This window comes from Engraulis encrasicolus, chromosome 10, assembly GCF_034702125.1.
Source record: "Engraulis encrasicolus isolate BLACKSEA-1 chromosome 10, IST_EnEncr_1.0, whole genome shotgun sequence".
Lineage (NCBI taxonomy): Eukaryota > Metazoa > Chordata > Actinopteri > Clupeiformes > Engraulidae > Engraulis > Engraulis encrasicolus.
In genome coordinates, this window is record NC_085866.1 from 52,443,630 (window position 1) to 52,470,804 (window position 27,175).

Consider the following 27,175-nt stretch of genomic DNA (forward strand, 5'->3'; position numbering starts at 1 on the left):
AGTTAATGGGTGATTTAAATTATGATGGACTAGATGCTTTTACTTGAAACTATAAAAATAAGCTTGCCAAGATTTCATTTTTTTTTCGCAGTGCACCCTTGTCTCAGCTTGTATCAGGCCTTATCAAGCACTAACCCCCCAGGGAATACATCATGTCTCAGACAGTGTCTCTTCTTAGCAGACTTATCCGCCACGCACCAGAAAATACCCCATGAGAGAAAACAAATAATATACGTATATATAACCCATACATCGACTGCTACAACTTTTTTTCATTTAGCATTCCAACTGCTATACACTGCTTTCCTTTCTCCCTGTGCCGTAGCATGGTGACGGCTTCACACACGCCTGGGTTACACACAGAGAGGTATAGACGCTATAGAGGCTTTTGATCACACACTTGACCCTCCTCGTCATGCAACACTTCCTAGTGAATACTCCGCGAGAGAAGAAAGACATTTACATGGATGGCCACAACAGGAGCATGTACTACACACCCACTGCTCCAATGTCCATGTACCATGCAAGCTGCACTCATTTTTTTCATGTAGCATGCTGAGGGCTCCTAGGCACAGGAGCAGAGAGGCAGCAAGGGGGCTATTTGATCTCACACTTGCCTCAGAGTCAGCCGCTCGTGGTCTCTCCTTATATGCCATACATTCTTATGAATACTACACAAGAACATATACAGTACATTGACTGCTACAAGAGGAGTATGAACAACACGCTGCCCCAGTGTTCATGTACTGTAGCATGCTGAGGGCTCCTATTCACAGGAACAGAGAGGCAGCAAGGGGCTGTTTGATCTCACATTTGCCTCAGAGTCAGCCGCAGCCTCTCCTTATCATGCCATACCTTCCAGTGAATGCTACACAGGAACATACATATACAGTACATTGACGGCTACAAGAGGAGTATGAACAACACGCTGCCCCAGTGTTCATGTAGCATGCAGAGGGCTCCTTGTTACAGAAGCAGAGAGGAAGCAAGGGGCTGTTTGATCTCACACTCGTCTCAGAGTCAGCCGCAGTCTCTCCTTATCATGCCATACCTTCCTGTGAATATACATACATATACATATACATATACATTGACGGCTACAAGAGGAGTATGAAGACGCTGCCCCAGTGTTCATGTAGCATGCAGAGGGCTCCTGGTTACAGAAGCGAGGGGGCTGTTTGATCTCACACTTGTCTCAGCCAGTGACCCGCGGTCCCTCCTTATCATGCCATACCTTCCAATAAATTCTACACACGAATATAGTGTATACACTGACTGCTATGAGTATGAAGACGCTGCCCCAGTGTTCACGTAGCGTGCAGAGGGCTCCTGGTTACAGGAGCTGAGAGGAAGCGAGGGAGCTGTTTGATCTCCCACTTGTCTCAGCCAGTGAGCCGGGGTTCCTTTCTTATCAGCCTCGGTGCAGGTGGAGCTGGGAGCAGAGACACGGAGAGTTCACCCACCACCACCAGTCAGAGGCAGGCAGGCAGCCATGAGGCTTCAGCCGGAGCGGAGCACCCTTTTTTGTGTTGTTGTGTAACAACATTGCCTTGCTACGGTGGACGTATACTATAGCGCCGCATACATTAATTATTTAGCGTGACATTTCATGTGCTTGGCTGGCCTGGAGCGACACAGACGTGTCTTTTTTGTGTGTGTGTGCGCATGTGTGCGCACGTCTGTGTGTGTCTGCATGTGTGTGTCAGTGCTTGCGCACACGTGTGTGTGTGTGTGTGTACGCGCCTTGGTGTGCTATGTATTATTGTTATGTACAGTATATGAGACATTTCACAGCCAGTTGGTGCTTTCAAATGTACTTGATCTTTTTAGCCATTTAGTCCCCTGCTATGTTTTTCCTTGTTTATTTCCAGTAGAGGTGAAACTCCCACCCTTGCTCCACCCTTGAATAAAGGCAGCCTTCAGAAAAACTTTGTGTGCGTGTGTGTGTGTGTGCATTTGCAAGTGCGCTGTTCTGTGAGTGTGCATGTTGCGTGCCCATGCCCACACTTAAAGCTTGGGGCTCCCTCCAATAAACAAGGCTGCCAATAACACAAAAAACACTTTGTAACACAACCACATGCATTTCCCCATTGTGAATCATCTAAATGGCCATAGCCAATCAGATGCCTCCAGGTGTGAGAGTACGGAAGCATATGTACCAATCAGTTCCCTTGCTCTTTGAGCAGCTTATTACTCTATGACACTTGAGGTGGTCGACAGACCTAAGCCCTTGTTTATTTTGAGCTGTGTGTGTGTGTGTGTGTGTGTGTGTGTGTGTGTGTGTGTGTGTGTGTGTGTGTGTGTGTGTGTGTGTGTGTGTGTGTGTGTGTGTGTGTGTGTGTGTGTGTGTGTGTGTGTGTGTGTGTGTGTGGTGATGGTGTTGGGTGCTTATGTAATGTCCTGAGGCTGGCGAGCTCATGGTGTGATATGATTGGCTGTGCCTGTGCTCCACAGGAGAGCCTGACTGCAGCCACAGACAGGACAGGAGGCAGAACATGAGGCTCATCATTATCATTAAAAAGACATGGCTGGAGGGCTGCGGCGTTCAAGTAGTAAAACAAGTGGTCGTTTGAAGGTGCTCTTTGGCTGAGACGTAGAACATATAAAAAAAAGGGGCAGGACGCCAAGGCACTCTTCTTATATGAAACCGCTTTAATGTATTGGCAAATTCATGTTTGAACTTAAAGAACTAAAAGGCCAGCTAAAGGGCCTTCACTATTATCACTATTTGATTTGCTGGTTTCTTTATTGTCGTTATGTGCATGGTGCGATTTGACCTTTAAAAAAAAACATATCCCCAGATTTTAAGTAACATAAAATGAGTTGCATTGATCTATGATTTTGTCATATAGGAAAAAGTGGTAAAAACCAGAAGGGGGGACAATTCCACCACCTCCTCCCTACCCCCCTACAACTGGCACCCTACTTATGTGATTAGCTGTGTCTACCCCACAGGAGAGCCTGTGTGTCTTTCAGACAGAGACGGTCGGAGCAAGAGCAGGTGTTTCATAGCCCTTATACGATTGGCTGACTGTCTGTGCCATGCTCCTCAGGAGACCTTGGCTGCAGACATCTACAGGAGCAGTCCGAGCATGAGTTTCATGATGATGGTTTTGTGATTGGCTGTGCTGTGCTCCGCAGGAGAGCCTGTCTGCAGACAGAGAGAGGAGGAGTCAGAAGATGAAGCAGCAGGAGGAGGAAGAGGAGGTGAGTTGACATCATCGTCATCGTTAGTGCTCTCTCATGATACACTGATAGCCGTGTGTGTGTGTGTGTGCGTACAGTACATATGCATATCGCATTGTGTGGTGGTATGCATGCATGTTTGTTTTCATGTGTACGTGGACTGTATATGGTTGTGTGGGTGCGTGTGTGCGTACAGTGTGTGTTCCTGTGCGATATGGTTTGGGGGCATATGCTATCACTTTGTTGCAGTTTTTTTCCACTGACCAGTGGGACTTTGTGTGTTTTAGTGCGCCACTCCCTGGTGTGTGTGTGTGTGTGTGTGTGTGTGTGTGTGTGTGTGTGTGTGTGTGTGTGTGTGTGTGTGTGTGTGTGTGTGTGTGTGTGTGTCTGTCTGTGTCTGTCTGTGTCTGTCTGTGTCTGTGTGTGTGTGTATGTGTGTGTGTGTGTGTGTGTGTCTGTGTCTGTGTCTGTGTGTGTGTGTGTAAGAGAGAGAGGGAGAGAATGTCTAAGTGTGAGTCCAGTTGGCGTTATGAGGTGTGTGCGCGTGCTAGCGTCCGTGCGTGCGTGTGTGTGTGTGTCCTGTTCTGAACTTGTTTGTCCCGGCATTGCTCCATGCTCCATGCTGGGAGGCAGGTGCAGCCTGCTGGACACACACGGCTCTCACACCTGCTCTGTTCCGCTCTGCTCTGCTCTGCTCCACTCGGCTCTCCCTCCCCAAATAGGTGCGACTGTTATCTTTTATAAATATTTGTCGCAGGCCCTGGCTCACTCACTCTGCCATTGTAATGCTTCCTGTGGCTCTCTATTTAGCTCTCTCTGTCTAGCACACTGCCTGTCTTCCTCTCAAGCTCCTGCCAGTCTGTCTAGAGCTCTTGCTTCTCTCTCTCTCTCTCTCTCTCTCTCTCTCTCTCTCTCTCTCTCTCTCTCTCTCTCTCTCTCTCTCTCTCTCTCTCTCTCTCTCTCTCGGTCTCATTGCCCTTCTGTTTTTCTTGCTCTCTGTGTCTATCTGCCTATTGCTCTTTCTCTCTCTCTCTCTTTCTTCCCCCATCTTTCTCCACTCCTTTGCGCTTTCACCCTCTTGCTTGCACTCTCACACTCACTTAATCACGCTCACATTCACACACATACATATATGAAGGGTAAGTGAACCATTCAACCACAGCTAAACACGTTGACAGCTGTCTCTTATGCAAACTTGCCAGGCAGCATTCGAATGTCTGCATCCCGATAGATTTCAGCAGTGGGGTCCACGATGACATTATATAATGTACTGTATTGCTATCATTAAACATTTATGGAATATTAAGACGATAGGGAAATTCTGTGGGAAATTTTGCGAGAACCATGGAAACACAGCAGCAGTCATGTGCTAGCTAGCAGAAGGGTGTCTAAGTCGTTAAGACTAAAAAAAAAAAAAAGAGGGAGGGTTGTGGGGCCAACTCTTAATAGTACTGCTTCTGCTGCAATAAAATGAATTTAAATGTGCCTTTTAAATTTAGGCATGATGGGCCAAAATAATTGGACATGGGCCAGACTTGTGGGCACAAAATTAGGCAGCCTGGCTCTCATAAATTGAAAGCATAAACACTGCTGTTTTTCGTCTGGTGTACTGGGGTCTTTTTGGGTCATGTGATGACTAACTCAATTTAGGTTTATCACAACACTGACATTTGACTGGGCCATGGTTCGTTGCCTGGGTTACCACCAGAAGCATACACTTAGAGGGGGGTATTCCAAGCATTGTGGTTTGTCAGGTCAGTGATACTAGCAGATAAGCTAACACAAAGAAAATCGTAAGCATCCTAAAATAAGAGCCGCATGGCTTTACGATAACAGTAATTGCAGCCATAGGACCCATTTTATCTGTAGATTTACCTCAACAAAGTAGACTGGATAATTGTCTGGAGTTCAGACTTGACTAGACTGCATTGTCAAGAAATCTCTCTCAGAAATGTCATGTCCATGTTTTGTACACTGTTTTCCATGTTGGGATGGGTGCCTTATCTCCCTTTCCTTGGAACATTCCAGTCTTCTACCTATACTAAAAAGCCCTTTGCCTTCTCTGGTCTGTCCTGCTCAGTCCAAACCAGTGTTCCAATGTCCATACTTACCGCTCTTTCCGCACTGTGTTTGGGTACGTAGGGTGTTCCAGTTCTTCTGTAATTGCAGCGAGATTAGATGTACTGTAAGAGCCTGGATGACGCTCTCTAATCGGCCATTTTTTGAAGTGTAGAGTTACTGTTCAGTTTTCACACTCAACAGCCGCAGTGTTTGTTATGTAGTTGAATATTAGATCTGTCAAACTGCTGATTCTCTATAATAACAGCATAGTTTTGATCCCATGCTGGTTTGCACAGTTGTTCAGATCTGAAAGACATACAGTATCTCACTTGTGATAGGGTCTGGTGTCAACCAGGCAATCAACTCTTCAGGCTCGGCTCTCCTTCGTAGGGCTTCCTGTTACGTTTGTAAACGTGTAGTAAATAAAGCACACTGACACGAAGCAGGTGAAGTTAACTCGCTGTGTTTACCTACTCCAAAATTCACAAACCCCAGGCAAGACCCCAACAATAGATCACAACATACCAAGCATAACACTATGCTCTGATGACAGTTGAACTGACCTGGACTGGACATAACACATCCCTGTCCTCTCTCTGTATTAAAATATCCTGCTACTATCTGTTCTCTGTGCTCAGGCCCAGCCACAGGTGACTCCGGAGTCTCCTGCGTCCCCAGTCTCGCCGGGCTCCCCCCTGAGCAGCGAGGTCTGCTACTTCTGTAACCAGCGGCTGTACGTGCTGGAGCGGGAGAGCGCCGAGGGCAAGTTCTTCCACCGCAGCTGCTTCACCTGCCACCGCTGTAGCGCCACCCTCAGGCAGGGAGGGTACTCCTACCACCAGAGCAGCGGTGAGTACTACTGCTGATCCCAGAACAGACCTGGAGATGTGTACATAATATGAAATTCCAGGGATCGCCTCCACCAGAGCAGTGGTGGAGTACTGATTCCAGACGGACCAGATGTGTTAAGGCCCATTCATACCACGGTACATGTTAGAGAGTTACAAATATTTACGGAGTGTTTAGACAAAAACAAAAAAAATACGGTTGTAAAAAACGTGCCACGTGTCAAAAGACGGACGAAGGTACGGTATGAGGGTGTTGACGGTTACCCACACAATTGGATGTAAATGGGGGGCAATTGGATGTAGATGTGTGCTCAGACACTTCAGCAGTAAACCACAAGAAGCTGTGGGTTTGTGTTCGCTTTATTACGGCTAAGGGAGTTGGAGCACGACTTGAAGTGTCGTGTCCTTGCTCCAACTCCCTAAGTCCCGTTAAAAATCGAACACAAACCCACAACCTCTCATGGCTTATTGCTTAATTAACTAACGTTTGGAAGACCAAATCAGCCAATCACAATCAAGAACCAGACACACAACTTTAGGGTTTAGGCTCTGCAATAATGAAATCAGCTTGTACAAGGGAGGATATACCTTCCGTACCACCATAGCAGCAGTCAGTAAAACCTGCTGATCCCAGACCAATTATTCTCTTTATTGCCATGTATGTAATACAATGCAATGGAAGAGAAAGCTTAAATTGACATTTTACCGTACTGTGATGTGTCACAAGTACAACGCAATTATACTCGAAGTGCTACATCAAAGTGCGGTATCCTGCCTGTACTAATGTAAACCGCAACCATACACAATAGAAATGCTAACATCTTCTAGGTATTTATTTGCTTAGCAAATAAAAAAACAAAACATGCATAAGATAACATCACAATTATACAGTAAATGTGGATTAATGTGTTGCATTTCAAGTTACTGTATATTAAGCGTTTGCTTTGCTGTTGTGATGTGAGATTGCACTTTGTGAAGGTAGCTTTACTGAGCCTGGATGTGGTTAAAGCAGGTTGGTCTCGGCTTGTGGGAGGATGTTTGTACTCTACATATGAGGACCAAATAAAGTATGCCCTGCACAGGGGGCATTGGAGAAAGAGCTGTGCATTGGTGATGCACGCTTCAACATCATTTCAGTAACCTTCAACATTCATGTCTGTAATTCTTGCAAATGACATTTTGTTGAAGCATATGCATTGTTAAGATAAAGAAAGAAAAACATGTTTGATTGGGCTCTTTGGTGTGAGGTTGCTGTCCAGTCTATGTTTTTAACTGTAAAAGAGCCATGTTAAAATACAGTTGTTCTATTTAGTATGTTATTGTTGTGGCAAATTACCCTTGTGAGACAGAGAACCAGCGTTACAATATTTGTCTTTTTCCTGTACAAAAAGTAGAAACACCAAAAAGGACAATTGCTATCTCCATGTCTCAGGTTTAATTTAGTGAGCATTGAGGCATGTGTGCAGCAGGCTTGGCTGTATCCTCAAGTCTCCTTGTCAGGCTCGCCAGCTTCTCTATATTCTGGCTGGAGTTTTGAAGCAGAAAAAGTGCCCATGCAGCAGAACAAAGTAATCAGGCTTCAGGTCACTATTCTCTGTCTGTCTGTCTGTCTGTCTGTCTGTCTGTCTGTCTGTCTGTCTCTGTCTCTCTCTGTCTCTCTCTCTCTCTCTCTCTCTCTCTCTCTCTCTCTCTCTCTCTCTCTCTCTCTCTCTCTCTCTCCCCCTCTCCCTCTCCCTCTCCCTCTTGCCCTGGCTTTGTTATAGGATTCCTCAGTTGGGGTACAATTCAAGTGTCAGTGATAATCTACATTGTTGGAATTCTGTTTTTCTTGTGGTCATGCGTTTGAAATTGCACACATGCTGTTATTCCAGTATGCAGCAGCAGATGCGCGTTCTTTCTTTAATCTTCCCATATTAGGCCAATGTCATTCTGAGAGACTCCCAGTCCACATCCACAACATGTCCATGAACACCAGGATAAAACCGACTGAAAAACAGCTTTTTTTTTACAGAGTAGCCATTAGAGTACTAAATTATGCTACCAAAGTATTTATACATTCAGGCATGAATGTACTGTATGTGTCTGGCTGCATTATGTGTGAGATGGTCTGTAAGGTTTGAAAATATGCACCTGGGAGTGTAGATGTGTGTTTGGGCTACATAGATATGTGTGTGTGTTTTGAGGTTTTTAAGTACTTTTCTAAACTTAAATCTTCATTACTTATTCCGTCACTGAACAAGGACTGCTCAGCTTTGTTGTACTTGTTACAAATAAAAAGACATTCTATATCGAATTCTATTATGACAGTTTGCCCCTCTAATAAAGCAAGATGAGTGTAGGGGACCTGTGTGATGTTGTGTTGTTGCTGCAGACCTGTTAGGGCCATGATTGCTATGACGTGAATAAACAGACCTCCACCACAGCACACATGCTGTTATTTTTATGTGTTTCATGCATCATCATACCACATAAGTACCACATGTGCTCCATCTTGCCACTTAATGCCACTTTTTTTCTCTTGCGCCCAGCAAGTGAAGTGTTGAGGAGGGCCTTACCTGTGTAGTGTAATATTGTGCTGCAGTGCAGACCTGTGGAGGTGCTCTTACCGTGTGACAGGCTGCTATTTCTGAGGCAGATGAGTCTCTCTGTGTAGTGATTACCTGCGGAGGAAGACAGTGGTTACCTTGAGGAAGACATCTAGCCCTTTAGACTGTTGAGGACCAGTGTAGAGCCGTGTCGTGCTGTTGCTGAGAAGGTCATGCTGTGTTGTTATGACGTGAATATAAGGAACCTCAGCTGACCACGAGTTGTGTCATTTGTCACAGCCTCTGACTGGCTGTGGTTAGCTGTAGAAAGAGCCCTGAAGAAGGCATCTAGCCCTCCAGACTGTTGAGGACCAGTGTAGTGTCGTGTCGTTTCTGTCAAGGTTATGCTGTGTTGTTATGACGTGAATAGAAGGACCTTCAGCCTACCACGTTGTCATTTTTGGGACAGATGAGCATCTATCTGTCCTCCGGCTGGCTGTGTTTAGCTGTAGAAAGAGCCCTGAAGAAGGCATCTAGCCCTCCAGACTGTTGAGGACCAGTGTAATACAGTGTTGTGTTGTGCTGTTGCTGTGGAGGTTGTATTGTCTTGTTATGACGTGAATGGAAGGACCTCCAGCACCACATGTACTGTAGTTATTTTGGGGTAGATTTTCTTTTCTTTTTTTTCTTTCTGTCTTTATTCTGGCGGTCGGTCGTTACCTGTGGAGTCCTGAGGAAGGCAGCTAGCCCCCTAGTCTGTCTCCTGGGAGAGGAGGAGAGGAGCAGTGGCTCAATTATTCACAGGCACCATGAAAAATGCATGCCCTTTCCCCACTTACAACTTCCCCAAAGTTGAACAAGATGAATAGATTCCCGGACTGCGTTGTATAAGTGTGTGTGTGTGTGTGTGTGTGTGTGTGTGTGTGTGTGTGTGTGTGTGTGTGTGTGTGTGTGTGTGTGTGTGTGTGTGTGTGTGTGTGTGTGTGTGTGTGTGTGTGTGTGTGTGTGTGTGTGTGTGTGTGTGTGTGTGTGTGTGTGCGTGCGTGCGCGCGCGCTCTAGCGTGTGTGTGTCTGTGTGTGTGATGTTCAAAGGAACCAGTCTGTTGTCCCTGTGTATTCATAGTGATGCTAGTAGTAAAGTTATGGTTTATGCAGTTTTAACATACAGTACGTTCATGTTGTATCTGGTTTACCATCTCGCACTGCACCCAAGAGACAAGTGGAATTATACTGACTCTCCGTTGCCTGGTGAAGTATTTAATTAAGTTTGCTGCTTACGCAATGGAAATGACCAGAATTAGTACAGATGTGTTTCCTGGATGATTATTCATTCATGTTAGAATGTGCTTAAAATGAACTCGGTATTGCATAATAATGATGGATTCACCCCTGTATGGCATGGTCTTATCTGAATGTAATTATAACGATGTGATATCCGCCTCCACTCAGTCCCTGAACTGTATAATCACCATGTTGGCTCGTGTGGCTACTGACAATGATGGCTAATGTCTTTGAAACAAAATCGCTGTGATATTGTGATAGGCTTACTGTAAACCCTTCGCACCGAACCTTATTGTTTCCAAAATTGTAATGACCAAGTCTTAACCTGTTACTTAAGACTCTTGGTAAGTTGGTACTGTCATAGCAATGTTGTTATGATGTAATTGAGTGTGAATAGGCCCATGTGTGTATATACTGTATGTATATACCTTTTTGTGGTAAGAGGCTACATCTGTGACTGTGGCATTAGAAACCCTATGACATACTAAATGCAGAACACTCATGGGATTGGATTAAGTTAGTCATCACTCATCATAGAGGGCAGTACAACCAGACAAATGTCACTTCTCCAAACTATGACTTACTAAGTGCAGAACAAAGGGCGATTTCCTAAGTGTTTTGAGTCAGAATTTATTTTCCTAAATTAGCACCGCTGTGTGAAGGGCAGCTGTTCACGTTTTAGAGTTTTTAAAGACTTCAAGGACAAGTCTGCTTCTTAATACTTCAAGCCTGTTTTCTGAGTGTTCTGCAATGCGGTTCCCAACAAAATGTTGCCGTTTGCTGTTGTCTCTGTTGTTTGCATTTTGCAAATAAATAAAGGGGATTCACAAAACATCAAAATACTAGAAGCACTCAAAGAGCGCAGACCTCCGCCAAGGAAGCTGCTTGATGAAACATTTGACTATGTTACAGCCTGTCTTTCTGTCTTGTTTTTGTAGCGTTAGAAACTGGAATGTTGCAATTCAATTTGCGGTCACTAGGGGCATCTAGATGTATAGGCCAGCAATGGTGAAGAATCTTAATAAACGTCCTGGTTCCGTTTTGTGTTCCGTATCACCACCAGAATTTAATCACTTGTTCCTTGGGTCATTACCAACACCCCCACAAAAGCCCCTTTCGACTAGCCCTGTTAGAACGGGGCTGCGCACTGCTGGGGCGTGGTTTCGTTTTCTTTTTGCATTTACTCCACCCATACACACCCATCATCAGCTCAAACAGGGCTCGAACAGGGGCGATTATAGAATCACGAAAGACGTGGTTCGAGGCGTGCGGAGCTGAGTTCCACTAGGCTACATGTTGCCTGTGTTAGGATTTACCGGCATGTGCAAACACCTATCCCCACCCACGCACTTTAAAAATCAACATTGCTTTTCTGTTGGCAGTTTTTACAGTAGACAGAGAAAATTTGCTCAAGCAATTATCATGTTCTTTAAAGTAGCCTAACTCCAGTCCTTGGCCAAGGAGTTATATTATTAGCCTATTAGGCTATTATTTTAAAATCACGCTATTTCCAAAGCTCCACGCCTCCTCCTTGTGAGAAGTCGGGTTTTTTTACCACCATGCAAAATAGGGCACACTAAAGTAGCCCTTTTCATTGCACATATCTTCATATACGAACCTGCAGAGGGATGGCGAATTTGCTGTTATCAAATTAAATGTAAAAATGAAAATTTCGAATGAAAAAGACAACTGTGGTTTATTCGAGGGAACAAAGAACACAGCCATGACAAAAAAGATTTCCTCTCTATCCGGCTGGAGAACAACGCCATTGTTTAGGCTACTTGAAGTGGCGACCGCTTAAAGTGAAATAACTTTGGATTTAAAGAACACAAAAAGCTAAGAATCTCAGCTTTTGAACAAACCCTAACACATGTCTGTAGGTCTAGGTTAAGGTGATCGCTGGCTGTTCGGAAAAAATGACGAGATAATAAAAATGGTTGGAAAGCACTATTTTTTCGCTTGAAACAGCGGCCGCTTAAAGTTATGTAACTTTGGATTGAAAGAACATAAAAACGTTCCGTGAAAACCTGTAAAAAGCTAAGAATCTCAGCTTTCGAACAAGCCCTAACACATGTCTGTAGGTCTAGGTTAAGGAGATCGCTGTCTGTTCGAAAACAAAATGACGAGGTAAAAAAAATGGCTGGAAAGCGCTATTTTTTCACTTGAAACAGTGGCCGCTTAAAGTTATATAACTTTGGATTGAAAGAACATAAAAACGTTCCGTAAAAACCTGTGAAAAGCTAAGATTCGCAGCTTTCGAACAAGCCCAAACACATGTCTATGGGTCTAAGAGAAGGATATCGCTGGTTATATTTAGTCCTATATAGGTCCTATTGTTAAGATTAGGGCTTAGATTCACCATGGCGTGAAAACGCGGTGTTGTCGCGGCTAGTTGCAGCAGCTGATCATATGGCCCAGTTCTAGTCCCTGTTGTATGGAAATGCGTGCGAGACAGCACCATCGACCCCCCGTCAAGTTTCATGAATATTTATAAAGCCTGCACCGGAACGCGGAACCCAATGGAAAAGAGACTAAAGTTTCGTCCATATCAGTTCAATAGTTTATGCTGCTGACAAACAAACAAACAAACAGACAGACGGACAGACAAACCAACGCGACCGAAAACATTACCTCCTTGGCGGAGGTAAAAATACAATATTGTTGTGTAGCAACGGTGAGTAGAGTTGCCCCTCTGGGACTCGAACCCAGACCTTTGGGGGTACCAAACGGGGGTTCTGACCACTACACCAAAAAGCTCTTTGACGTGACGCATGGTAACACCACAAGACAAGCAGCATGCCCCAATTTAAACGCATGCAAGATAAAGTCTTCGGTAACACTGAGCTTAGCTTGACTGTTGGTCTGAGAGTTGGGTCCTTCAAAAAGGGAAATGATGTCAGAGAGAGTGAGGAGGAAGCGGTGTGTAATGTATTATGTGGTCTCGTCCCATTTGTCTACAGGGAAGTTCTACTGTGAGCTGCACTCTGAGGATATGGAATCGGGCCACAGGAACCTGTCCACACACACCCAGGTATGCACATGCACTACACACACACACACACACACACACACACACACACACACACACACACACACACACACACATTCTCACTCACACACATTCTCACTCACACACATTTTCACTCATTCACACACGCACACATTCTCATTCACACACAGACACACACACACAAATGTGCACACACACACACACACATGCACACAAGGCACCTCGTTTACATAAAAGGTAAACACAATATGTGTAGAGAAAGTATGTCAAACACACTCACACAGACACAGACACACACACACACACACACACACACACACACACACACACACACACACACACACACACACACACAGAGTGAATCTAGGTTCCTGTAATCACAGCTGTTCTATCCAGACGCACTGTGAAGATGAATACTCAATGCTCTCTCTCCCTGCTGAGCTCCTCTCAGCAGCATCCAACTACACCACACGCTAATCATCCCTTAATACTTCAGGTTGTCATCAGGTTGAGCACTGGCACACGTGTTTCCTTGTCCTCCATTGTAGCCAATGAATAATGCAGGTAAACCACTCTCTTGATAATGGCACGTGTTGTATACGTGTTGAGAGACGTGACCTACTCAAGTCACGAGTGCTTTGTTGTTCCGATGCCGGTAACAGTACCTATTCTCAGAAGCAAAGATATAATCACAAAGATGCAATCATACAGGAGGCATGTTGTATTAAGTACATAAGTATGTAGTGTTCAAACAGGATCATTTTGAGTGAGATGTTAACTGACCTAATCTAAATAGATTACCAACCTAAAATGATTAATTCAAAAGTCAGTGAGTTGCCTATTAGGACAACCTTTTACACAAAGAAGGAAGCCATAATATCCCTCTGTTGGGAGGTTTGCCTCTTGCCAGGTAATTCCTCTTTTTCACAATGACGTCAAATAAGTTACCGTATAAACGACTTGGAGTTTCAAGACAGAGAACAATAGAAAACCGTGGCATGTATTATTATGTATTATTTTTATCTATGCCTCCGGAAGCAACTTGTACCTGCTACAAATGCATTGCCTCAGTGTCATGAGAAAAAGGCCCATAAGAATGTGGAAGAGGTTGGGATGTAATATTTCACTTTGATCTGGTCATTTAACTTTGATCCGGTCAGACTTGAGGATTTAATTGAATGTAGCTTTGCCATCCGATCATTTCCTTCCAACATTGTGAACACAATTGATGAATTCGGAAGGGTAGATTTGTGACAGTAATTATTATTGGACCTGGCCCAAGACGCCCCCACTCATTTGACTGACTGTTTGCTAATTCCTCTTCAGGATGGTCCTACTCAGCCTATAAAGGACGCATCGAGTGGGAAGGAGGCGAGTGAAGACAGGGTGAATGGACAGAACGGGAAAGACAGGCTGAATGGACAGAACGGGACCGACGGCTGTGCCGCCTCACTGGACACCACAGTGCCAGAGGACCCCCATCCCGGCGGCTCCAGAGACCCCCACCCACCTCCATCCTCCTCCTCCCCCACACACAGCCCTGCCAAGCAGCCTCCGGAGGACTCCAGTGCGGGTGTCGCCACCCTCGTGCCTGTGCCCGCTCCACGAGGGGCGCACTCCCGCCAGCCCCAGTCACCGCCCACGCCAAAGCCACGCTCCATCCACCTGCCGCCGCAGCCACCCACCCCCAGCCACACCTCCTGCCCCCCAGGCAGGAGACCGGACACTGTGGCAGAAGAGGACGAGGAAGGTGAGCACGAAGGGGAGCAGGGTAGACAGACTCCCAGCAGTCAGCCAGAGAACGGGAATGAGAACGGGGCTGACGACGCCTCCGCCGCCTCCTCCTCTTCCTCCTCCTCCTCCTCCAGGACCAAGCTGAAGAAGCTGGGCATGTCCGACGAGGAGCGCAGCCAGCTCAGCAGCCTCAGCTACAGCCAGGACTCCGACTCGGAGCCCCCCGCCTCCTCCTCGGCCTCCGCCTCCTCCTCCAGCTCCTCCAAGAAGCGCACAGACAGGGGAGGAGGAGGAGTGACTGAGATGACGGCCGATGGTCGGGAGGATGAGGAGGAGGAAGACGAGGATGAGGGCAGGTACTGGACTACAGGGCAGACGCCGGATGGGCACCACGTGAGGGAGCAGAGGCACCGGAGATGCTTCAGGAGGAGGGGGGAGCAGGCGGCCGCAGCAGGCCAGCCGGGCAGCAAGCAGGGCGGGCGGGTGCGCTCCAAGTTCTCCCCCTGGAACCTGTCGTCTCCGCGTCTGGGGAGGGACCACCGCCTCAGCGTTCACGTGGAGCCTGCAGGTGAGGAGGCTGTTGTTTTGGTTGCTGTCCTCTCTCTGTGTCTCCCTCTCCCTCCCTCTCTCTCTCCCTCTCTCGCTCTCTCTCCCTCTCTCCTCTATTTCCTTCTCTATCTATTTCTCAATCTCTTGCTCTCTATCTACACATCTTTCTCAATCTATTTCTCTCTTCCTCTTTCTCTTTCTCTCTGTTCAAAAAGGGCAATCTGCATAAAAGGGCAATCATAAAGGAAAGATTTCTCACAGGGACGAAGTCATTATGTCAGTGAAAAACAAAATGATTGAATGTTCTGATACAACAGATCTTCTTGCATCTGAAAATAAAGATGTTAAATTTCCATAGACTGACCTTACTTTGTTTTTGGAGGGTGAGTTTCAGCATTTTCATGTAAATGGGATGGTGTTAATCTGACAGGCTGATGGAGCACCTGTCCACGAGGGTGATGCAGGACAGCACAGGCATGATGATGAGAAAATGTACTTGCATACGGAGAAAGAGGAGCTGAGTAGCTTGTCAATGCGATGCAAATGCAATCTGTCCATGGAGCGGCACTCAGCCTTGAGTGGGGACTGGTGTTTTCAGGAGTGGAGACAGGGGGAGATAAAGGGGTCAGTTGTCCCGGGCCCAGGGAGAGGGTGGGCCCAGACTTTAGCTCTCATTGCATTGTATATGTATTGCGTGGGGGCACATTTCAGATGATTTTGTCCTGGGCCCGGCCTAAGCTGTCATCGGCCCTGTGAGTGTTGATGTATGAGAGTCCCAAGGGAGGTACAGGATGCTGGTGGGTGCTCAAGGCTACATTTAGCATCAAAACACTCTGCTGTATTTCAAAGTTTCACGACTGATCAAAGTGGCCTGAAAGATTCTGGAGATTTACAAACAAAAACTCTAAGGGCACTCGAGGCAAATAGGTCTCTGCAGATTTTTACAGAAATGCTTGTTTTTTTTGTTTGCAACAGTCACATTTGTATAAAAGTGAGTTATTTAAGCAGTTTTCAACTCTGTGGTGCGAGGCTGATTAGACAACAACTGCTGGCTGACCGGTTCTTGTTATTTGGGGACTTAAACTCTTATATTGTATAACATAACAGTTTTTAATCAGGAGAGCAACTTCAGCTGAGAGGTTAATTGTAATATTTATATTATTATTCAGCATATATATATTTATAATAAGTGAAGCGTTCCTCAGTGTATGGGGGATGGACTGCCTATTAACTGGGGTAATGCAGTACAGTCCCCACAGTCTGGACTGTTGTGCTGATGTATGAGAGGATGGTGATAGTGGGTACTGAAGGCAACATTAGCATCAAAACACTGCTATAATTCACAGTCTCCTAGTCCTGACTGATGCGTAAACAACTCAAACTCTTAACTGTGCTCAAGGCAAATAGATCTCTGTAGATTTTGACACAGAATATTTCAAATATCCAATCAAAATTGTTTTGAAATGTAACCATTTTCATCTGTGAAACACCAAAGAGTTTAAAAAGCGGAAAAGATGTGCTCACACTATCACCTGTTCCTTGTTCTCCCCTGGGTGCTGAATCCCACATCAAAGTAAGCTACTAGATGAATTGAGTAAGTAAAGGGCAGCGCTCTTCAGATTTTGCTTAATTATTCGCCCACGAATGCTTCAGGCTGAGCAAGCATCACAAATGCTTCAAGCAGAACGAGCGTGGGCAAATCTGAAGAGTGCTGCCCTACACTTACTCAGTTCACTAAAGAGGTTAACCTCCAACCTTTTGCTGACCAGTCCCAACAGATGTTATTTTGACACCGCAACACTCGTATTACCTAACCAAACTTTATCTGGAGAACAGCAGCATACTAGAAGTTGTACTCTATTCGTACAAAATGCGATCGTATTATTGCCCAGTAATATAAAATGTAAGAAAAAACATGCTTTGAATGTGTGCATTGGTCCACACATTGTGGCATCTTGGTATTGAAAATATGTATTGGGGACAACTCGTGTCCCCAATGCCAGCACGCCAAACTCAAGCGTTCTGCATTATACAACTCCTGTGATTTGCTTTGAGAACTTAGCATAAAAATAGGATGAGCTGAACAAAATCGGCACTCCACCTCCTCTTATAAAATTATCCATAACTTAGAAAGGATGCAACTTCACTTTTAAAAAAAAAACAGATTTCAATCCTTTGAAAATAAGGAAGTTCAGAAGTTAAGAAACTATTTTGAGAAGCAAGCGTGTGGAGAAATGTTCAATTGGCATTGAATGACCCATGTATGACTTCAATGATATGTCACCTACAGGTGTAATGTATGTATCAGGAGAGGACAATGGGGATGATGAGGAGGATGACTTCTACATGTTTGGAGACAACATAGATTTCCTGGAGCAGCAGGTAAATTACTATAAGCCATAGTACTACATACAGTGCATACGTTTTCTCACTGGTTCTACAGCCTAATGACAGCTACAACTACTCTATTACTGCATTTTGTGTTCTTTGAGTATTTTTTAAGCAACCAGCACTTAAAACATACTAATATCACTACTTCTTATTACTAATACATTACATACTACTTCATAATGGTAATGACTGGTTATGTCCTTGTATTTAACTGGCAGCAAATAACAGCTTAAATTCAACGACCGAAAGAGTGCAATGATACTGATATTGAAATCTCTCTTGAGGTGCCCTTAATAATTTGAAGACGAAAAAAGGGCCCAAATCCCTCTTTGCCCAAGTCCCCCAAATACTTTGATAGCAGGAATGTTTATAGACGCTAGTCTGTTCTTGCCCCTGGCCCCTGTGATCTGAGCTGTGCGTGGCATTACATCATATGATGTCTCGTGTCCACCACTTGCAGATAAGGTCACTACTCAGCTGCCTGGTAATAGTGTGATCTTCTCCCTTATTCTCTTCTCTTCGCATTTCTTTTTTTTTCTTCGCATTTCTTTTTTTCTCTTTTCTCTTTTTCTCTGCTTCTCTTTGCTTTACTTCTCTTCTCTCCTCTTACATTCTCTTCTTTTCGCTTTACTTTGCTTCTCTTCTCCTCTCTTCTCTTCTCCCCTCCCCTCCTTTCCTCTCCTCTTTTGCTTCTCTTCTCTTCTCCTTTTCCCCCTCCTCCCTTTTGTTTGTCTTCTCCTCTTCTCTCCTCTCCTCCTGCAGGTCCCGTCAGACCCATTGGAGGCCCAGAGGTTGGAGCTGCGTAAGATGAGGACATTGGAGCGCCGAGCCAAGATGAGCGAGATCCAGCGCTTCCACCGAGCACAGGTCAGCACACTGTGGGCCAGGTTAAGGAGTTAGAATACCAGCCTAAAGGTCACAATCAATTCCAGCTTCCTGGTCCATCCATCTATACAAACTGGGCATCAAAACCTCCCTACTCTATGGATGTTGCATGGCATGCAATGGTTGCCATGCATTCTGCATTCTATAATCTATACAGTCTGACAAAGTTGTCTATTACCTTTAAAAACTCAGGACCAATCAAAAATGAATAACACTATGCATGGATAATTTGAACCAGTGATCTGGATGGTTGTAGTTCAATTCAGTACGTAATAGCAAACAGAGACTCATTTGTATCAGCATAGTAGCTCAAAAATGACATGGGCCGCATCCCAATATCTACACTCCAGTCATTTCCTCTGTCCTCCACCCTTTTGTATCAGTGTTGCCACTGCTGTCATGGAAGAAAAAAAGAAGGAATGGAGGACGGATGGAGGAATCAAGCACTACATGCATACTCTACTTGCAGGCCATCTTCTACTGCATCTTGCCTCCCTCCTCCAACCTTATCCTCTCACGTTTTTGTGGTTTGCGACCACAAACCTTGCGTCCTCAATTATATTGAATCTCTAGGCATTAGGGCGGAGGGCAAAGGAAGCATTGAAATATGAGGGAAATAAGTAAGTACTCACAAAGTTCTGCACTGATACTTTCCCTCTGTCCGTGTGCCTGCAGTCTATCCAGAGGCGACTGGAGGAGATCGAGGTGACCTTCAAGGACCTTGAGGAGAAGGGGGTGGATCTGGAGAGAGCACTCAGGAAAGAGTCAGGTGCAACACGCCGTCACCACCACAGCACCCACACGCAACACCTACACCACAGCACCCACATGCAACACCTCCACCACCACCAACCATATCTCCAAACTAACCGCCCAACACCGCAGCAACACCGTCACTGCTTACACGCACCATCTGAACATATGCATGCTTCACAACAGCCAGCATCAGGTTGCTTCAGATAAGCCACCACCACCACAGCCTCTCTGCTGTTGCACCAGAGAGTTGAGGGACAATGTTTGGTTGTATTTTTAAAACAATTAACATGACGCATGTTTGTGTTATTTTTTTTACAGATTCCTCTGATTCTGACCTGATAGAGCAGTGGATAGAGCTGGTGCAGGATAAGAATGCTCTGGTGTCTGAGGAGTCGGATCTCATGGTGGCGTAAGTATTGCCTGCATCATAGCTGGCTACTGTATCCTAGCAGAAATCAACTGGAAGAATAATGTAATATAATTCATGTGATATAATTAAATAAGAATAATGTAAATATAATTAATTTTACTGTTATTTAAATGGTATGGTAATGTTCATCATTGAACATTACAAGAAAACTGTAAACACACATAATTGTAGTCAAAAGGCTCACTGGATATCCCCCTTACCAGCAGACCTCGTGGTAGAGCAAAAATATATATTTCCAAACTCAGAAAACACACTGACATTTACAATAGTGTCTCATTTGTGAGCTTCAAAGGTGCCTCTATCTAAAGTGTGCAGTATGACTAAGCTTAAATGTTTGGTTGAGGAAACAGCTGAGTTGCTAAAGGCCTGTGGGTTTTGCATGTACTGTTCTGCCACTGCTGCAGATGCTGATAGTGGTTGGCCAATGTGATGGCTATCTGTGTCAGGAAGACTATTTCTCAGAGTTGCACTTTGTTACTGTGCCAAATTTTGTCTGTCAAGTGATGGGCGGGCACAGTACAGCAAGACACAGCGAGTTAATTTGTATGCCGAGCACATTTTACACCCAGAGGCGGTTCATTGCGCTTAGTAAGAGCTAAAGAGGAAGCATGAAGAAGTTTGTGAAAGATAAATTAGTTGTACCTGCTAGACACACGGTACATGTGAAATAGGTGTAAGATACAGTTTTTACTTAAATGACGGAGAAGCTTTGCCATTTAGGGATGAATCATTAAAGGGGTATGCCACTATTTTGGGGCTTAATACAGTTAAAATCGTTGGCTGGGGTTTATTAAGGTGGTAAAGTGTCTTGTTTTTCATGTAAGCCGTTGTCTTGGTTTAAGACAAGTTAAAAGAGGGAATATGTCGCTAGTCTAGTGAAAGTCAATGGATCCGTGTGATCCATTGACTTTCACTAGCTTAGCGACATGCTCCCTCATTTAACTTGTCTTAAAGCAAGACAACGGCTTACATGAAAAATAAGACGCTTTACCACCTTTATAAACCCTGGCCAACGATTTTAACTGTATTAAGCCCCAAAATAGTGGCATACCAGTTTAACAAAAGCATCTAAACACAATTAAGTGTAGTATACAATTGAGATACTACTCACTATTGTTGGAGCATGTTAGATGTAATTGACTTTGTACGGAAGCCATGGCTCAATGGTCAGAGCTCTGGCTTTTAGATCAGAGGGTATACCCTTATATTGCTCCAGGGACTGTAGCCAATAGCCTGTACCTAAATAACTGTAAGTCGCTTTGGATAAAAGATGTCAGCTTAGTGTAATGTAATGTCAGCTTAGTGTAATGTAATGTCGAGCGTAAAAACCCTGGAAGTCCCATGGAGGTTGCATAGTGTAGACATTGAAGGGGAGAAAATAAGTGGCTCCAAGTGTATGTTGGTTTCAAAGCTGAACTACTTTACATTAGCAGGCTAGCAGCTTGGGCTGATCAGGGACAACAGGAGTGCTGTGATCATATAGTGCTGTGTGCACTAGCATTCAACATTTGGTATTTAGAATGGGGGTGGCCATTAGTCTGATGGATGGAATGGGAGCAGTGCAAATAATCTGTGTGTGTGTGTGCGCGTGTGCGTGTGTGTGCGTGTGCGTGCGTGAGTGTGTGTCCTGTGTGTGCGTGCGGGTGCGTGCGGGTGCGTGCGGGTGCGTGCGTGTGTGCATGTATGTACACACTTCTGTGTGTGTGTGTGTGTGTGTGTGTGTGTGTGTGTGTGTGTGTGTGTGTGTGTGTGTGTGTGTGTGTGTGTGTGTGTGTGTGTGTGTGTGTGTGTGTGTGTGTACTCATTTCCCACCATAGGTCTCGTCAGCTGGAGCTGGAGGATAAGCAGAGCATGCTGGAGTTGGAGCTGAGGCGCTGTATGGAGATCAGCGGTAAGCACACAATATACTACTGCATAATATACTACACTATACTTAAGCAATATGACTTGATATAACTATTGTATAATATACTATACTATACTATACTGAAGCACTGTGTTGGAGATCAGCGGTAGGCACACGAAATACTAATGCATAAAATACTATACTATAACCCCAATATTCTACTGCATAACACTGTATACTATACTGAGGCACTGTATGGAGATCAGCGGTACGGACACAGAACCACAATATATGTATTACTACTATAAATACTATACTATACAATAATAGGCCTATACTCTACTGCTGAGGCACAGTATGGAGATCAGTGGTAGACACACGGAACCACAATATACTACTGCTTAACATACCCCTAATGACAAATATTACCTTGGCTGTATGATAACAAAAACTACTGTGTAAAATATTTAAATCTGGATGAAGTCTAGGCCAGTGTTTCAACAGGGGTGCCGGGGCACCCTGGGGTGCCGCAGGCCTCCCTCAGGGGTGCCGCGGAAACGTGGCTGATAAATAAATTATGTAATATAATACATATTTGTCTAAATTAAAAAAGTTAATGTTAGTCAGTGGAATCTTTCATCTGCCATTCACACACAATAAAGTAAATATAGGTTGCCCCAGTCAGCTGCAACTTCGAACGTAGGTAGTGTGACGTCTCCAAATGGGTTACTTTTCTAAGATTGTGTGGTATCGGATGCGGTGCCATGTTACAGCTTATTGGTTTGGGGTGCCTTGAAATTTTTCATGAATTGAAAGGGTACCTCGCCTATAAAAAGGTTGAGAAACACTGGTCTAGGCTACCGGATCCACCGACCCCATGAAAATAGAAAATAATGGTGATGTTCAAAATCTTGGAACAGAGGTGGACATTTGGGGTGCATCTAATCTCCCTGTGAAAAATGATTGCCTTACCTGTGTAATAAAAAAATGTTCTATACCCAGTGGAAACACACTATGTAAAACATTTTGAAATTTCGATCAACTCTATCGGGTCCACCAGGCCCATGAAAATATAGAATAAAGTAGTGATGGGCAACCTGAATTCAGAAGCTACAGTCCAGTGCCACATATTCCAAAAGACCTACCTAGTTTTGCCTGTCCAATTAGGGCATTTAGAGACTAAAACTGGTCATTTCATCACAATATTCACAATGTATTTTTCGAAATCCTGTATAAGTGGGTGTATTAGCTGGAATCCCAAAGAGAAGAATAAACAAATGAATTGTTGGAATTATTCAAAATGTGGGTCGTGATTCTATAATTAATGAAAGTTTAACATTTTTACAGAGCTGTATATCCTGTCCTGCTATAGACGGTGATAAGAGCGCAGCAAAGCATGAGGCTTAGGAGTGCATGTGTGCGTGCATGTACTGAATGTGTGTGCTAATACATGTATGTCCTGTGTTCTACTGTAGACTGCGATAAGCTGAGACTGCGAGTGCGGCAGAGCACAAGGCTGAGGAGTGCGTGTGTGTCTGTGTGTGTGTGTGTGCGCGCTCGTGTGTGCATGCTAATCCATGTATATCCTGTGTTCTACTACAGACGGTGAGAAGAGTACGGCAGAGCGCGAGGCGGAGGAGCGCTTGATAGCGGAGATGGTGGAGGTGGTGGACATGCGGAACTCGCTGGTGGCCTTCCTGGAGGAGAAGAGGCTGAAGGAGCTGAGCGAACCCCCCATCACCAACACACTCATGGAGGCCAAGAGGCTGTCACAGACCCCCCAGGTCCACTGGGAATGAGGACACACACACACACACACACACACACACACACACACACACACACACACACACACACACACACACACACACACACACACACACACACACACACACACACACACACACACACACACACACACAGTTTTTTACATACACACACACAGGTGCAGTGGGAAAGAGGGCGCCCACCACACAGACACACACAGACACACACACACACACACACACACAAATGTGTACAAATGCACACATGCAGTATACATACACCTATCCACACACACGCAAACACATACAATTCAGTGTATGTGCACAAGTACATGCATAGAACACATTCACCCACACACAAATATATCATATTCACAAGCATACTCATATGCAGTACATACGCACACACATACACACTCCTCATGGACACGTTTTCATACTCAGCAGCAGTGTCTTCTGACCTTGAAAAGCCAAAGACTTTGAACGATATTCTAGTTTCACTTATGTGTACACATGTGGAAGTGCATGCACGCGCTCACACGTGCACAAACTCGCGCGCGCGCACACACACACACACACACACACACACACACACACACACACACACACACACACACACACACACACACACACACACACACACACACACACACACAAAGCCCTCACTGCCTAGCCTTAAGAGACTTGATGATGAAAGCGGCACTCTCTCTCTCCCCCCTCTTTCTCTTCTCCTTTCTTCTCTTCCTTTCTTTTGTTTACTGTAGTCCTTTCTTCTCTGCCCCATCAGCACTCGAGCGAGCTGTTTGCCAGTGCCATGGCCACTGTGCTGATGATGACGATCATACTGAATGCTGGTTCTGAATGTACATACAGTAAAGCCCATCACCTCCCATAGCCTGGCCTTGCCATCCATACGCTGCAGTCGATTTACATTTCCCTCCCAGTTACATCTGGGCCGGTGTCCTGTCGATATGAGCTCCCAGTCGAGATGAGCTCCTTTTAGCAACTGAGCATGCGCACGCATGCGCACCTCCACGCAGCGAGTTTTGCGGCTGATTGCCCATCGAGCTGAGCTACCAAACAGCTGATCTTAAACGTGCAATACCAACTGCAACAACGCAACGCAACACTATTATAAGTAAGGTGTAAGGTTTACAGAACAGGGAGACATCCGCGCCACATACGCTGGTGAGAGAGATGCATTGCACAACCGCACAAGTCACTTTTTGCGCACTCCCTCTACATTTCCTTGCGCAAAATTACCCCACGTCAAACTTATTCTAAAATAGCCTGACATCTAATAATCAACCCTACTGATTTAAGAAAATCGGACCTAGTCCCAATTTAGCCTTTCTCTCGTTGCATATAACTTAAAATGTAGAGTATGTCTCTGTTTAAGAAAATGATTTCCCACACCCAACGTTGCATCAAACTTCTCTACTTAGCCTATGCGGCATGCCTCGAGCCCGTAACGTGTAGACCTACCAAATGCGAAGCAAAAGCTCTCACTTAGATTAGGCTATGACTCGTGTCATGTCCTGGGAACAGAAGCGTTTAGCTTGGATTTAAATATTTTTTTTAGTACCCAAAAGAGCTGTGTTCGTGGCTATAGGCCTATAGCCTATCATATTGAGTTGGATATTATTAGAAACTTCTCCGGAAAAGTCAAAAGGCACGGACGAGACACTCTGCTCGTTTTAAAATGGTAAATAAAATAAACAGTCAATAGACTATTCTATCCGCAAGTTATTGAAACGTCTCCACGGAATGAAAATCAAGGTAGCCTAACTAATTTGGACGAGGCAGCATAAATAGAAAGGACGCCACTATCGAGGCAGGCTACTGGTAGCTCATCTCGACAGAACACCGGCTCTTCTGAGAAGGCTCTAGTCCAGAGTTTCTCAACGGGGGCTCTACGGCCTGAAGAGTCCTTTGGGGGCATTGAGAGCAAGACAGCTGAGACAGTGGAACTCGGTCAAAAAATGGGGGTGTTGGAAAGGCGCATTGAAAATGAATGGAAGCTCTCACATCTTTCTAAAAACCTGTAAATTAATCATACAGAAAACTATTGTCAGGCCTATTATAGTTATTGTTATTAGGCTCTGCTGTTTTCCTAATCTTTAACATCATGCTGTTGGTTGGAAAACATTGGCATGCTTATGATGATGTCAGGGGGTAGGCATTTCTTCAAAGAAGGTTGAGAACTATTGCTCTAGTCTTCAGTATTTGCCAGAAAACCAGCCAATCAGCGAACAGGGGAGGAATGAGGGAGGGCCGGCGCCTAATTCAAACTTCCAACTAAGTTCCACCTAAATCACCAGTAAACGTTTCTCAATGTCAAAAACAACTGTTAGCAATTGGGTTAAATGGAGATACACATTTCGAATGTCAACAGAGAGTGCATTCCAATATGCGACCTTGCGTCCTCCACTTGTGCTTGTGGCCTCACGTTTTGCTGATGCCCCGCCTCCGTGGAGAAAACAATTAAGTTTCCCCGCTGTCAGCCTAGCCACAACAATTTTTGGGGGATTTTTTTCAAATGTGAAATTGACTTTACAGCTTTTGCGAGATATTGAAATATAATGCTGTTGTCAGTGATGTCATCACGACGTATTACTTCCTGCTACGAGGCCACAAGCACAAGTGGAGGACGCAAGGTCGCATATTGGAATGCACACAGTGTTTACCCCTCCCTCCCAAAAGCAGTTTGTCTGTTCCAGTACAAGTGACATTAGTACGGCATGAAAAAGCCAGGCTGCATCACCTGACACTCCTCACTTCAGACTGTGGGCCTTCGCCAAGCACATACTGTATACCACCTAGAAATGGTGTTCATGTCCTGAAAAGAAATATTACTCAAAAAGTATTTACGATGTGTCATATTTGATATATTTAGAGAGAGACTTATGCTGTCCATTTTTTGAGGCGTGTAACACAGTCATAGAGGAATATTATTATTATGTGTTCTATTTTGTCGAAGTAGTTTGTCATATGCTGGGACTTAATATTCTTATTATTATGATGATGATTATAATTATTAAAATAATTATTAATATTATTATTATTACTTTTTTGCATGCATCATTGATATTGTTGAGTTGAATGGTGATTTCTCAGGGCAGGGGCAGAAATGTAAGCAAAGTCTGCTGCCAAGCGAGTTCTACACACTCCTGATCGAATCCACACAGTGCTCCTTCACCAGGGAGGGTGTTCCACAAAGCAGGCCAACTCTCCTACCTTGGTATTTTAACTAACCAAATCAAAATCAAGTGGAGTCAAAGTCAGAGTCGAATGGTAAAACTCTAACTATTAGAGCCCTCTGACCTTTTTTTAAACCACAAGGCCCCCTATTAGTAATAGTACTACAGTACTTACTTACTCCAAGTTAACTTACCTTGGTAAGGAAACTAATGCGTTTTGTTGGAACATTTTCCTGATTCAAAGTGCACTCAGAGATACTCCACAAAATAGCCAAAGGGGTCAGTGGGAGTCTGGGAGAACTGTGACCCTCAAAGGTTATATCCAAATCAGTGTAGAGCTGTCTTTGTAACCATGTAGCAAATCCTTGAGGCTGAACATTGTGGTTTTATTTTTTATTTATCTTGTGAAAGCGGATTTTGTTTGTGTTGTTTTTTTTTTAATCATTTCCTTCTTTTTGGCGATTGTTAGCTTTTTGTTTGTGCAGCAGGAACTGCCTCTAAGTGAAACATACTGGGAATAAATCATTTGATTGGGATCTTCTTTTACGTTTGGTGCCAAGTCAAGATTTCGGCCATCATTCTACCCCCGGTACTCAACCCTTTGAGGAGTAAGGATTTCCCCCCAGTTCTTCTAGAATTTTACTCAAACATTCTACAGCTCCCATAGAACTCTGTATTAAAAATCCTTGCGAAAAATCCTTGCGACA

At 44.6% G+C, this 27,175-nt stretch overlaps 1 protein-coding gene across 1 annotated transcript in view; it reads left to right on the forward strand.

The window, feature by feature from the left end:
• The window catches only part of mical1 (microtubule associated monooxygenase, calponin and LIM domain containing 1), a 60,014-nt gene extending 36,658 nt beyond the window's left edge, over positions 1 to 23,356 (forward strand). Inside the window, exons 15-24 of the mRNA XM_063209298.1 lie at positions 3,142 to 3,207; positions 5,886 to 6,096; positions 12,862 to 12,932; positions 14,238 to 15,213; positions 17,485 to 17,576; positions 18,348 to 18,452; positions 19,146 to 19,239; positions 19,545 to 19,635; positions 21,474 to 21,547; positions 23,105 to 23,356. Of these exons, the coding sequence (XP_063065368.1) occupies positions 3,142 to 3,207; positions 5,886 to 6,096; positions 12,862 to 12,932; positions 14,238 to 15,213; positions 17,485 to 17,576; positions 18,348 to 18,452; positions 19,146 to 19,239; positions 19,545 to 19,635; positions 21,474 to 21,547; positions 23,105 to 23,301 (1,977 nt within the window). The 3' untranslated portion in view covers positions 23,302 to 23,356. The remainder of the gene's footprint in view (positions 1 to 3,141; positions 3,208 to 5,885; positions 6,097 to 12,861; positions 12,933 to 14,237; positions 15,214 to 17,484; positions 17,577 to 18,347; positions 18,453 to 19,145; positions 19,240 to 19,544; positions 19,636 to 21,473; positions 21,548 to 23,104) is intronic.
• Positions 23,357 to 27,175: the final 3,819 nt, after the last annotated feature.